We start from the raw sequence: 13,821 nt of genomic DNA on the forward strand, positions 1-13,821 counted from the left end.
TTTGGTCTTAGGCTAAAAAAAGGCATAAAATATGAACAACAATGTCAGGAAAACCCTCTGTCTGATTCACAAAATGTGTACGGACCACAGTTTGGCGGATCATGCTGAATGGGTTGAAACTGAATGTGAGTTACAACTGTCATATCCCATCATATACAGCCATTCACTAGGCTATTTCCTTTATTTTAGCAAACTACAGCATTTTAAAAACACACTAAAAATGATGAAAATACTAACTCTCTAGAAATGCTCTGGGCTGTATTTTGCCAAAGTCAGCTTTGTTTTAATGATGGAAAAGAACTCACCACAAACCACCATAATAAGAATCTACTGTGTTTTTACGACTGCTCCCCAACACCTGTGGGGATGGTGTGTGCAGAAGGAGGCATAAGGAAAGAAAAGATGCACAAATGACACAGAAGTAAGGTAACACAACATGTGAGGAAAGACAGAAAGAGAGTGACAGAAACAAGTATTCACCACTATAATCCATCCCAGCTGACACAAGACATCAAAGCCAGGGACTCAAAGCCTCTATTGAATGGACCTCTTGACAACTGAATTCACTGGAAGCTGTGAAGCACTGTCGTATTAGCTGGAATCACTCAGGATCCCACACAATGCGCCAGCTCCACATGAACCCAGATTAAATATTACTTGTGCACTCACACTGTCAAACTGTTTGCAGTGTTTGCCCTCCTAATCCAACAGTAGTCCATAGGTAAAACAGCTAATCCTCCTCTCAGAAACCGACAGATGGCAACTGATAAGCATTTACATTTGACATGGAAGTGAAGATATAATTTAGGACAGAAATATGCACAAATGTAGAGGAAGAGAAACCCACAGTGAGAAAGAAAGAGAGTGTATGCTTCAAAGAACTGTTATCTGTCAATTAACAGCAGCTTTAAACGTGTTGAACGTTTAGAGAGATGGTGACAGATGTGGCCATGGCGTGTGTGTGGTGTTGACATGGCCTATTAGTCCTATCCTGTGTGAGAGTAGTGATCTGAAACAGCCCAACTCATTACTCTGGTGGTGACTGATAAGAGTTTGCTGCTAATAACACGGCTGGGAATTGAACTGCACCCCCCAGTGAAACAAACCAAGCAGCTACCATTTAGCTCCTGGATAAATATTTAAAGTGAGAGCCCAACTCAACACCGAACAACATGCTGTGATGAAATCCTGCTGCATTGCATCATATGTGTTAATAATTTGAGGCATGGTGCACTAATTGCAAAGCCCTTGTCAAACTTTGCTGGAGCTGAGTGTAATTGGGGAACACACTGTGTACGGGAGTAAGCCATGTCATTTTGGAAATGGTAACATATGGAGAGTAGAGGGAAGGAAAACAGCAAGTGACAGTCCCAACTGGATGCATGAACATCCAGTTGGGACTGTCTCATCACACCAAACATTTCCCAGGCAGTGAGTTTTAGATTTTTTATTTATTTATATTTTTGCTTTAAATGTAGAGACTAAGCCAGCTGCTGTCGAGTCTATGTTATTTGTTTTGTGTAGCAAATTCTGCACATACACGCACCACAACAGCACACATTCACACACACGCCCCCAACTTCACACACTTTTCATCTCTCTTACCATCATCATCCTCAGGTGGCCCATCATAGGATTTATCAATAGCTGCTCTGAAGCTCTCGTTGCAGCCTCTTCCCCTGACCATATTTGGGCGAGGACGGTGGAATGGGAGGAGTTCGTTTTTCCTGTTGACCTCTGACATGGCTGTCTGGAGACTCTCCAGCGAACTGGACTTCTTCAAGCCAAGGGTAGGGCCGAGCTCTATGGGACTTGAAGGAGCTGAGGTGGCAGAGGGAGACACAGATAAGCAAATATAATAATTTCATTAGAAGAATGTGTTGTACCAGTAAAACTGCTACAATAAAAACAAAGAAAGAACCTGAAAAGCATGTATATTTTAGGATATGGCCATTTTTTCCCCCAAGTCTGATCAGGCTGTTTAATAGGTTTATCCCTGCTGCGCTTTGCTCTGATAGGGTTAAAAACCCTGTGGAGACACAGTGAGAGCCAGAAAGACCACGACATGGCTGAACTCTGGAGAGCAGAGGCGAGGAAAAAAAACACAGTGATGCAGTTAACTATGCTGTTGTTGAGTTTGTGATGGATGTGAAGCCTGCTTCACTGTTACTGGTTCTCCATCCATCATCACAAGTACACTGTGAGAGATATTACTGAGGGAGGGAGGGATTCAGGGAGAAAGGATGATGAAGAGGAGAGCGATGTATGAGAAGACAGAGCAATGCTAGAAGTATTCAAGAGAGAGTGGAGAGCAGAGATCAGAGATGTTGTGAGGCTTCATAAGTTCCAGTCTATATAGATACCAAGTGATTTAAAAGCAAGACAGACTACCTAATAATTGTTGCTACTCCTGCTGCTCCAACTCAACCAAAGCTAATGACATGCTGACTGCTTAAGACCAATTTCAGCCTAAAGGTCCATTATGATGTCCCCACCACTTGTGAGGACAGCCGACAGTAAAACCAAAAGGTAACGTGGTCTTTGAGCTTGGTCTGTCACTGAGTGCCACCCAAAACAAGCAGGACACTGACGGGAGGCAAAATGGGGAGGAAAAGGACAGGAGGAACGACAACAGGGCACATTAAGTTTCCTCCAGGGAATACCACAGTGACGGAGAGGATGACAGAGAAAAATGGGAAGAAGGGAGGAAGGCTGGGCTTTCTGCCAGCTCAAAATACTGGTAATCCTTACACGCGCACACACACACACACACACACACACACACACACACACACTCTCATTTTGGATTCCTTGCTGGCTCTGGCTTGTCGATACGATGCCACTGTGATTCATGATAGCTAAACCTGCATCACTTTAGCTAATGATTCCCCATACACACATGACTGCTCTTTGTGTGTGTGTATGAGTGAGAAAGAGTGTGTGTGAGTGTGTTTTCTCAGAGCAAAAGAGATGAGAAGGCTGATGTGACTTTCACATCTATTTAAACAACCATTAACTAAACACACACAAACGCATAAAAAGTAATAACACACATAGAATGTATGCACATGCATAATTCAAGTCGGCTGCTGGGAGAGATGGACAAGGGCCATCACTCCCATCCATTAACACAGTCCCTGTGACATTCAGATTCATAGTGAAGTTGTAAAGATCATACAAGTGCTATGTGATTAATCTACACTGAAATTTCCAAAACTCTTTGAAATTGCACAGGGATTTAAACAAAATAACTATCATATCATTTACACCATGTTTTAGACTAACAGTCATAAAATCCATAAAGACAGGTAATATAACACCACCACTCTGGAGTAAACTTTAGTGAAAACATTATTAGATCATTTGCCAAAGAGCAAAGCAGTCTTTCCATTAAAGAGACATCTATACAAAAACAAATCCTCACTTCTACAGTTGAGACTGATGTTAAAAAATGTTCCACATGCCCATTTCAATAGCTAATCCACTGTTTGAAAACTCTAAGGACTGTGGATTAGAGCTGCCAGTAACATTTGAACCAAGGCCACCAAAGGCATGAATAACCTCAACATGAATTGTCCTGGATTTGTGATGTATTATTCTCTTTATTCACACTCCAATCAGAGTCCTGAAACTCCTCACGCCAACATGTTTGCAGTTGCCAACAACACTTTTTTCAAAACACAAGCATAATCAAAGTTAAACCAGCATCTGACATTTTCATTTCAGGGACAATAAATTCATAATCCAGTGTATTTAGGCTCAATAGACATGCCTAGATTTGTATGCATCAGTCTTTAGTCACACACTGCTTTCTGTAGATTAATGCATTCCATATGAAAGATGTTTTCATTTAAACTCAACACAAGGCATTGGTCAAGGCTCATTCCCCACTGAGGGATCTACAAAGTTTGAGAGCAACTGCAGTCATAGAGAAGAGCACACAGTATTTTCACAGCCAGTGACCTCTGAGTCCAAATGTGTCTGATTGCAGAGGGTTGGATAGAAGGATGATATAAACAGTGTTAAAAATAGCTTAGTGCTGTCGGGCTGGGTTATCATGGAATGAACAGTACACACACACACACACACACAGGATTGATGAGCATGCCACATACCAACATACACACAAACACACACTTGGTCTCTCTCACAAAGTATTTTGCTGTGAGTAGCAGGATTTGTGTCATAAATGTAATTACTGCTGTCCAACTGTAAGATGATAGAATTAAGCTGCTTTTAAAGAAAGAAAAGAGAGAGAGAGAGAGAGAGAGAGAGAGAGAAGGGACGTAAGTAAGACAAGAGTAACAAAGTGGTTTGAGGGAAAGGATATGAAAGTGGGGGTTTGGCAGAGAAAAACAGACGCTGTGAAAGGATGCAACAGAAAGAGAAACAAAAAGAGCAGGCCTGGGAACGACAGAGGATAGGAGTGACAACAAGAGAGAGAGTGAGTAGGAGAGAAGAAAGAAATTAAAAATTAAAAACAAGACACAAAGAGAGAGAACGCCAAGCTATCCCAAGGCTGTTTTGTTGGCAGGAAGGCAATGGGCTACTTTCAAAGTCAAAAATTACACCAAGCAGAGGCTTAGCAGCAGGCTGCAGCAACAACAGGGAAACAGGTTTTTCAGTAAAGAGAATATTCAACTTCTCTCACTGTCCCATTTGTGGAAGTCCCCCTGAGTTTCAATGGTACATCACAGCTCAAATACTTCACTTACCCAACCCACCCACTGTAGCAGGAAATACTGTGTTTAAAATATACATATACAGAACTCTGTATATGTATTACACAACTACTCCCTCTTAAATGCAATGATGTGGCTCCTCAGTGTCAAAATTGTGTGTGTGTTAGTTACATGCGTATGTGTTTTCCTAAACCTGCGAACACTCGTAAGAGGAAGGTGTTTGTGCTAATGAGAGTATGTGTCAGTGCACATGTGTATCTCCTGGGAAATATCTTATGTTGTGGAGGGAAGATCACTCCTGTAAGGAGCAGCTTCAGCTTCCTCTTCTTCAATCTCCCAGCAGATGACATGTGGCTTTGCTCTCCCACAGGGTTTCATATTAATTGAATGGGAATCATAAACAATAAAAACATGTGACATCACCCTCAATATCATGTCTCTGGTCAGTATTTACGGGTTCCCTAGATGCCGCAGCCCTCAACAGCAACACTTTAAAACGATAATAACCAGAAGGCACCAGGCCTGAGAAACCAATGTGTCATTTTAATGTCTCTGAACAAGATGACGAATCCTAATTTTTCACTTGCTATTTCTGTGTATGAGCTGGGTGGGGTTGTGAATTATCAAGGTTTTAACAAAGGTATAACTGAACAGGGACAAAAACTTATTTAAAAAATTGGGCTGTACTTTAAAGTGCCTTTAATAATTGTAACGATTCAAATTTTCTGACACACAAAACTGAGAAAATAGCTTTAACAATCACACTAACTACAATTCATCGTTTTGTTGATCCCTGCTGCATTCGCCTGGAGTTATTTAGTCAGTAAACACAGATTCAGGAGCGTCTGTGGAAAATAAAAGTAGACTCAATAACCCTACAATCGATACTGTTGTCTTACCATAAACACACAGGACTGCCGCTCCTGTTCTATCCTGAAAGCTGAAGTTCCCTTGATATTCTACTTTTCAAATTCAGTTGTTAACAATGATCACTTCAGTACAGAAAAGATGTAAACTTTAAACAATCATATATCTGTAACAGAAAAGAAAAAAGCTTTGCAGCTGGATTGGTATTATTTTGTGAACGGTTGCAGAAATTTAGCATTAGCTACTGATACTTTTTATAACAGACAAGAGCTACATGTAGTCCCCGGTGGTTTGAGATGTAGACTACAGTTAGGAGAGACTGTTGCAGCCCTACAAAATGAATCAATCACAGGGAATCTAACTGATTGGTCCGGGACAGAAACAAATGACCTCCCTCTCTTTGTGCTTCTCTCTCAAGCATCATACAACATACAGTACAGTAAATGTCAGTGATCAGTGTGTAGAGCCTGATAAAGACGAATGGCTGCACCAGCAAGAAACGACAGTGCTGACCATCTCCTGATTACTGCTCACCTTTATTGGCTTACTGGGGGAGATGGAGAGGGGTCAAAGGTCATTCAATATATGGAGAGGCAGCCAAGAATACACACAAAGACAAAGAAATATGAGTGTGTGCTGCACGCAGAAGACAGAGGCAGAGAGCTTGTAAACCAAACACATGAACAGGGAAAAGGCGTTCAAGATCGAGCATACACACCTATTCACACAACAGTATGAAGGTAAAAATGATGGAGAAGCAGCTGTTTGAATTCTGCTCAAAGAATGGTTGTAAAGAGCTAATGTGCGGTGGCATTGCGTAGTGTTCACACACACAAACACACACTTCTCTCCTTGAGACAAATTAATCCATCAATCCACATCAGCAACAAGGTGGCTTTCAGGTTAATTCCACAGCAAAGTCTGCAAGAGCCAGAGAGACTGTGAAACAATGAAAAAACCCCCAGCAAAAATAGAAAGAGGGATGAAGAGAGAAATGAAGAGACAATCACAAAGAGAAGGAGACAGAAGGGGATACAGAGAGATGTGGCTCTCTAAAGACGCAGTTTTGGCAGAGCTCGTCAGTGTGTGACTGTTGTCAAAGTCAAAGTTCCACAAGGGAGAGATTCAGACAATGGACTGCACCAGTCTCCCTCAGCATCACACTGGCCCCCTGACACTCACACTCACTCTCACACACACACACACATACACACACAAACACAGACGTTTTCAGAGAGATGTTGTTCGTTCTAAGCTCCTCTGCCTGTTTGTCAGTCTCTAAGCCTGAATGGCGCTGGCAAGAAAGAGAGTGAGTGAGAGTGAAAGAGTGAAAGAGAGACAGAGAGAGAGAGAGAGAGAGATGGTGGTGTGTGGAGGAGCCAAAATTAGGCAACACAAAGACACAGAACTCCAGCAAAAGAATTTTGGTGGATCTGTGTATAAGAGTGTGTCCTCATAAGTACAGACAGATGAGAATATTTTCCTCAAAAATGAGACCATTTTGCCAGTCATCATCACTTCTTTAAGAAGCATCTGTGTTGGAACTTGTGTGACTATTAAACTCTCTCACGCACACTTAAGAGCCCTTTTCGAGAAGTGCACGACTGAGTACGTTTGTACACATGCCCACATACTCCCTAGAAACACACACACGGGCAGATCATCACTTCTCCGACAAGCTTTTCATCATTCCTCTGGATATTCATCACTCACCGTTTATTTTCACAAGGAAACATCTCTCCTACATTGATTCTAAGACACACACACACACACACACACACCACACACACACACACCGCACGTGCACACACACACACACACACAGAGCTCCAGGCTCTTCCCAACACCAAAGGAAAACACCGTGAAAGAAACACAGCTGCAACCGTTCGTTTAATGTCGTGTCAGCAGTTTTTGTATGTGTGTGTGAGTGTGTGTTTGACTGTACTGTCCTATTTAAGGCGGTCTGATGAGAGAATCAGTCAACACTTCAGAAAGATACAGACCGATATATTCTGTTTTTACTTTCTTTCTTTCACCACGACACCGTTCTTGTCTGTATGGTGAACTTTATATTCTGACAGTGACTTGAGTGATATCTACTTGGAATTTAATTTGAAGCATCTCCTCCATTACTGCATTTCATGTTTCCTCTCCCACAGCTGATTTGATTCATTATTGGAAATGATTGGGTTCCTGTTTCTCTGAGCCACCACAGAGACGTGAGGCATGTCTGACCACGAAGACACACAAACACACACAATCAAGCAGTGTTTACAGTTTCATATTCTCCATCAATATTTATAATATCAGAATGCTGAATTGGGGACTTTTCTCTGCATATAAAAAATAACTTATTTTAAAAAATTAACTGAAGAGACTTCCATAACTCCACTGCAGCCTCCACACACGGCAAATGTATTTAGCCACAAAAACACACTTGGTCACACACACCAGCTCACTTTCAGGGAAGGGTTTCCACACACACACACACACACACACACCGCGCACTTTGTAATATGGTCTCCTATTGCCATCACTTTGCATCTCAGATTCTGCAAAAATTCTAATGTAATATGACATCTTCCAAGGTTCACATTTTCCACAAGATGATGGAGACTTTCCATTACCATAGAATTACCATAACAGTAATAGTTTTATATGTGTATGTGTGTGTGTGTGTGTGTGTGTGTGTGTGTGTGTGTACTTGTGCTGTAGTTGCCCAGTGGTTTCTTGGGGTGTGGAGGGAAAGACCAGTGCTGGAAGTGAAAGCACCATTCCCAGAAGTCATTGTCTTTAAAACGGCTCACTTCCCAGGAACCCACCCCACACTCACTGTCTCTGTCTCTCTCTCTCTCTCTCTCTCTTTCCCCCCAAAATCCCAGCAGCTGTCTGATGTCCCAGCACAGGGGCTGTTGGAAGCATTTTAGTAAAATAATAAAAAATACATTAGAGCAAAGGAAAGTGGTTTGGCAAAAAAACGGTCATGCTTGCCAGGCACACACTCTCTTTAACAACTCTCTGGACTATGTGGCATTATAAAACAGGAGACACACTGACAAGCAACAGGTATAGGGAATGTGTAAACAGACTTTAGTTATAAAAAAAAGGCTGGATTTGAACCAGGGAAAAAAGATAGGGGCCCTTAAAGGCTTTGCTGAACATTCAACAGCCATATTACAGGGGAAAAATAGCTCAAACTAGAAAGACTGGAAACTGTGGTCAGATTTTACAGATGGGGAAAAAAATCAGCCTTCAATTTGAAACTTTCAGCTATCACCTCAACCCAAATTCCTGATCAAGTTAGACTCACAGAATAACAGAAATGCACTAGTAAATAAAACCCACAAACTATAACTCACCAAAATTGCAATGTTGCCTCTCTTTGCCGAAGATTTCAGTCAATAAAAAAAGGAGCTTTATAAACTATTTTTGTTCTGCAGCATCTAGATATGTGTCTCAAAAACAAGCTGTAGTCTACAGTGCGGAACAGCAAAGCAGAGCAAAGTGGAGAAAATAAAGCCATTTACAAAATTTCCCCTGTGTTCTTCCATATCAAGGCTGGACTACCAAACAAACAACATGGAAAACTGCCCCAGGGCCCAAAAAGCCCAGGTTTACAGTGTATCACTTAGCTCTTGGTAAATTGATTAATTGCAAATTTGTAAAGGAATGTTCACCTCTAAGGACTAAAATCAACTCAGGTGGGTTCCTCATTATTAACTAATCTTGTGGCTCTGTCTTATAGGGAAAAAAAATCTAGTCTTTAAAAGTTGAACATACGGTATTTTATCTAATATTACGCTCATTGATCACATATTCCTAAATAAATGTGTGCATGGAGAGGGAGGTTGACAGGGCAAGTTTTTCCCCAGGTCTCCCTTACACATTAATCTGGCCAAGCTCCATAACTGTTCATTCCAAATTACATTTATTTATTTATTTATTTCTGAAGCTTGCTTTAAGTCATTCACTAAGCTCTGTCAGCGGGTGTAACATTCATTTTACACCTGAAGGCAATTCGCAGTTATTCAAGGGCCAGGTACATTTTCACATGTAAGCAGATGTTCAGACGATTTGCTGACAATCAAAAGCTTTGCTTTGGAAAGCTGAAGGAATATGTAACCAGAGTCTGTGACACTAGAGTTGTACGTACCAGTATTTCTTTTTTTTTTTTTACTCCCTCAAACAAGTCCTACTTTTTAGAAACAAATTAGCTTCAAATCCAGGGTGAGACACTGAAAAGAAAAAAAAAGATGTTTTCTCTATCTGTTCAGCTACTAAAATAAAAGTTATTTTTGTTATATTGCAGTTTCACTCTAATAATATAAATGTTACAACACTACCTTGCACTCTTTCCTTGTCTTTTATGCTCTTTATACTGCCTTGCTTGCTCCCTTTAGAACACCTGGTACATAAAAGTCAATACAACCACATATAAAACTGAGGCACAGCAGAATGTGGAAAAAGGCCAGACTGATTGACAGGAATAAAGTGGCAGACAGGCAAGACAGACACACACAGAGTGAAATAAAGTAGAGTGCTCTTACATTCAAGAAACTACAAATGAGATGGGCGAGACTTCAAGGCAAAGCGAAAAAGAAAAGTTTGACATCAAACTTTTAAAAAGGAGTGTGTGCAGGCTGCTGAGGTGAAAGGTTTTGAAGTACCAGTTTGTTTCCCTGTGCTCGTGCTTTCCTTTAAGATGAGTGTGTCTTTCTCTCTCTTACCCTCAAGAAAAAGCTTGTCTATGCACATATGTAAGAAGTGGCCACAGCCTGGCCCTTCTCCTCTCTCTCCAGTCCTTCTGCAAATCTTACTTTCATCTGCTCTTTGGACAAATTAAGGAGGTGTTTCTATAGAGGCAGAAGAGGCAATGTGCAAGAGGGAAAGTAAAGTGGCATGTAAATGCAACTGAGAGAGAGGGAAACATGGCGCATGGTGATGAACTCAGTGAAGTGAAGTGAAGAACAGCAGAGGTTGTTTTGATTGCACAACAAAAAGAATTTGAAAAATTGGAAAAGAAGACAGAGAACTCCTTTTACCCGTAATACACTAGAAAATGCACATGTACATGCTGTGTCTACTCTTTCTTTCTTTACACATTTCTCTTGTTTTATTGTTGATTCATTCATTCTGACGTGAAACTGAGCCCAGGTGTGCGCTCCGGGAAATAAAGACACAAACGCACACACACATCATCTCCTGTCATCTTCAGGGACCACAACAATATGCTTAAAGACACCGGCTGTGATTCTTTTTTTTTTTTTTTCAGTGTGTTTCGGTGTCTCTGTGTCTTTGATTTTGACTCTGTGCAGGTGAAGACCATCTGTGATTGGCTCACCTGCAGTGTTTCCAACCAGGGATCCTACGTTGCTCTCATCTGCCACTGAAACAAAACAAATACATGTTAATATCACATTGCTGTATATATTACTCCTTTACCTTGACTTCAACATTCTCCATTTCCTGTGCCTGAAATGCCAATTGTTTCTTACCTCCTAAAAAACTTTTTAAAAATCTCATTGCACTTCTCCCTCCTACCTCCCTCTCAGCTCCTCCTTCTGCCTCCACCATCATCTGTCTCTATCACTCTATTATTCTTTCTGTCTCGTTTTACAGGATGGCGCGGTAGCTGCTCTTTTTCCCTGTGATGTTAAAGTCAGCCTCACTGCTACTGAAGTCATTTCCCTTCCTCCCCTTCTCTCTCACTTCATTTGTCACTCACCCTCCCTCCTCTCCTTCAGTCATCCCATTTCTCTCTCTCTGCAAATGCCCCTCAATCTATCCCTTTCACCTCCTGCCCTTTACCCTCACGTCTGACTTTCCATGTTTTCATTTTTACTTCAGTTACACTCATTCCATCCCACAGCGTTCTTCTCCGTCTCTCTCTCCTTTGTCCTCCTTTCACTTTTTACCTCTCCCCCAGCTCTTGCTCTTGCTTGTCCTCACTCCTTCCTAAAGCCACAAAGCAGCCCAATGCCAACAAGGAACACATTGACTGGTAGCACTCTGCCAAATACACACACACACATTCAGACCACAAAAACCAAGCAGTAACATGGCTTCTCCCAGCAAATACTTTTCTAATGAAAACCAAGCCTAAAATGCAATTGTAGCTGTGGTGTGTGTGTGTGGTGTGTCTGATGGCATCAGTCTGTGGTGAATCAATGTGGCTGCTTCAGCAGCCCACTGGTTTAGGGATCAGTGTACTTGTGTGTGTGTCTACTTCAGCAGATCTGAAAATGCCACGTGTGAGATCCAAACAGAGGCTTATCATGAGGGATGGAGTCTCAGAAAGGTACAAACATACATTAAAAATGAATTCAAATGACCTCTGTAGAGAAATCTTAAACTGAGTTACAGAATTGATGTTCTTCTGCTTATATTCACATTGAATGGACCTGAATGAAACCTTAAAAAGAAACCTAGGGACAAGGAGAGGGACAAACTCTGACAAAGGTGAAGAGAGAGAAAAAAAGATACATAGATGGAGAAAGTGAGACGGACAGTGAAAACCAGGGCAGGAAGTTTAGAATTTGGAACCAACCAATTATTGTTAAATGTTTCATTGGGCTGGGGCAGAAAATGAAATCAGGACAAATTAAATAAAAATGAAATTATGTACCAGACCCACAAATGAAATGCTGAGAATGTTGTGTCTGGCTGTTTTTACTTTTTTCTCCTTTACACAAACACACACACACACACACACTACAGAATGGACTCATAGCATGTACTAATTCTGCACTATTATCAGCAGTATTTACAGACATTAAGTGTTAGAAAACAGTATTAAAAAAAGGCATTTTGTTCAACTAAGGATAAAAACTACAATAGCATTTCTGAATGCCTGATTCTGAATTTCATGTATCAGTTTAACTAAAATGTGTAATATTAAATAGGCAGCTTAATAATTATTTTATGTGTCTTCTTATAGAACTGAAATAAGCATTCCCATTCAGTACTAATGAGCTAAATCTGATTTCCACGCAATTATGTAAAATCAAGTATGCCAATGAAGAAATATTTGCAAATTAATGATTGAGTTAGGCTACCTTATCACCTCATTAAGAAAAGCTGGTTATGGTTCATATTTTGTGGTGATTAAAGCAGAACTTCAGGAAGCACAAGTGTCTCTTGTTATCGGTGTACTACATATTTGTTTCTGTCATAGCTTGGAACTCTTTATACAAACCCCAAGTATATACTAATCATCACCACAGAACAGGCAGAGTTTCTGGATCTTTCTAAACACTTCTTTGCCACAATTAACAAACTATTGTACTAATTATAAGCCAAACAGCAGAGAGGGATCTAGCAGGATTTCAGGCTAGTGTAAAGGGATAACATTTATCCCAAAAGATGAAGGGTTCTCCTCTCTAAACTATTTCTGGATGTAAAACAGCTTCGTAATCTTAGTTAAATCTTATTCCCCTACTGTCAGTATAGAAAAACAGAGACATTTGTTAATAAGCTGCTACTTGATGGACTGGCAATGAAACCATGTAATGCCATGAATTACATTCTAATTTGTTTGTCACACATTAAGTGAAGATTAAGCATGTAAAAATACAAAGGAGGTGATGTACGGATAAACAGTATAACATCAGTCTGTTATTCTTATAGAAATGGATGTATATACTATTCAGATAGTCTCCTGCTCTTTTGTCTCATTTTCTCTCTGTCACACACACACACACACACACACACACACACACACACACACACACACACAAAGCTGGCAGTGGAGCCAACTTGAGGAGGAGGACTGAGGGAAGTGACATTTGAAACAATAAGCTTTTGTTGTGCTTCTGCATCCACTGTCAAATTACACAGATGTATGCATAAGCACAGACAAAACTACACATACACATACACACCACACACACCACACACACACACACACACACACATACCTCTAAAGCTGACTTTTCAACAGTCACTGAAATGTCACTGAACCCTTCTATCCCAATATCAGTAATCAGAGAGCAACAGGTGACAAAGATGATGGGGAAAGCGGGATCGCAGTGGCCGCAAAAGTAGCCTTTCTGACTTGTTTTTGCATATATAAAGAACCATAATGAATCAGAATTAAAATACTGTGACACAACTTGTGACTTATTCAGAATTCTGAAAAATAAATGAAAATAAGAGGGAGAGAGAGGGTGGGTAACTGTAGATTCGTACATGAAAATGTGCCATAGCCTATAATACGGTCATTGTTTTTAAGCCTACTGGAGATCTTGTAGACACAAAGAAATTCACTGCAAGG

At 40.7% G+C, this 13,821-nt stretch overlaps 1 protein-coding gene across 1 annotated transcript in view; it reads right to left on the reverse strand.

Annotated features, from left to right (window-relative positions):
* Positions 1-13,821, reverse strand: part of LOC108902825 (partitioning defective 3 homolog B-like) — a 173,677-nt gene that overhangs the window by 75,576 nt on the left and 84,280 nt on the right. The window contains 2 exon segments of the mRNA XM_051070118.1: positions 1,606-1,821; positions 10,891-10,935. Coding sequence (XP_050926075.1) covers positions 1,606-1,821; positions 10,891-10,935 — 261 coding nt within the window.

The sequence above is a fragment of the Lates calcarifer genome, linkage group LG1 (assembly GCF_001640805.2).
Source record: "Lates calcarifer isolate ASB-BC8 linkage group LG1, TLL_Latcal_v3, whole genome shotgun sequence".
Lineage (NCBI taxonomy): Eukaryota > Metazoa > Chordata > Actinopteri > Centropomidae > Lates > Lates calcarifer.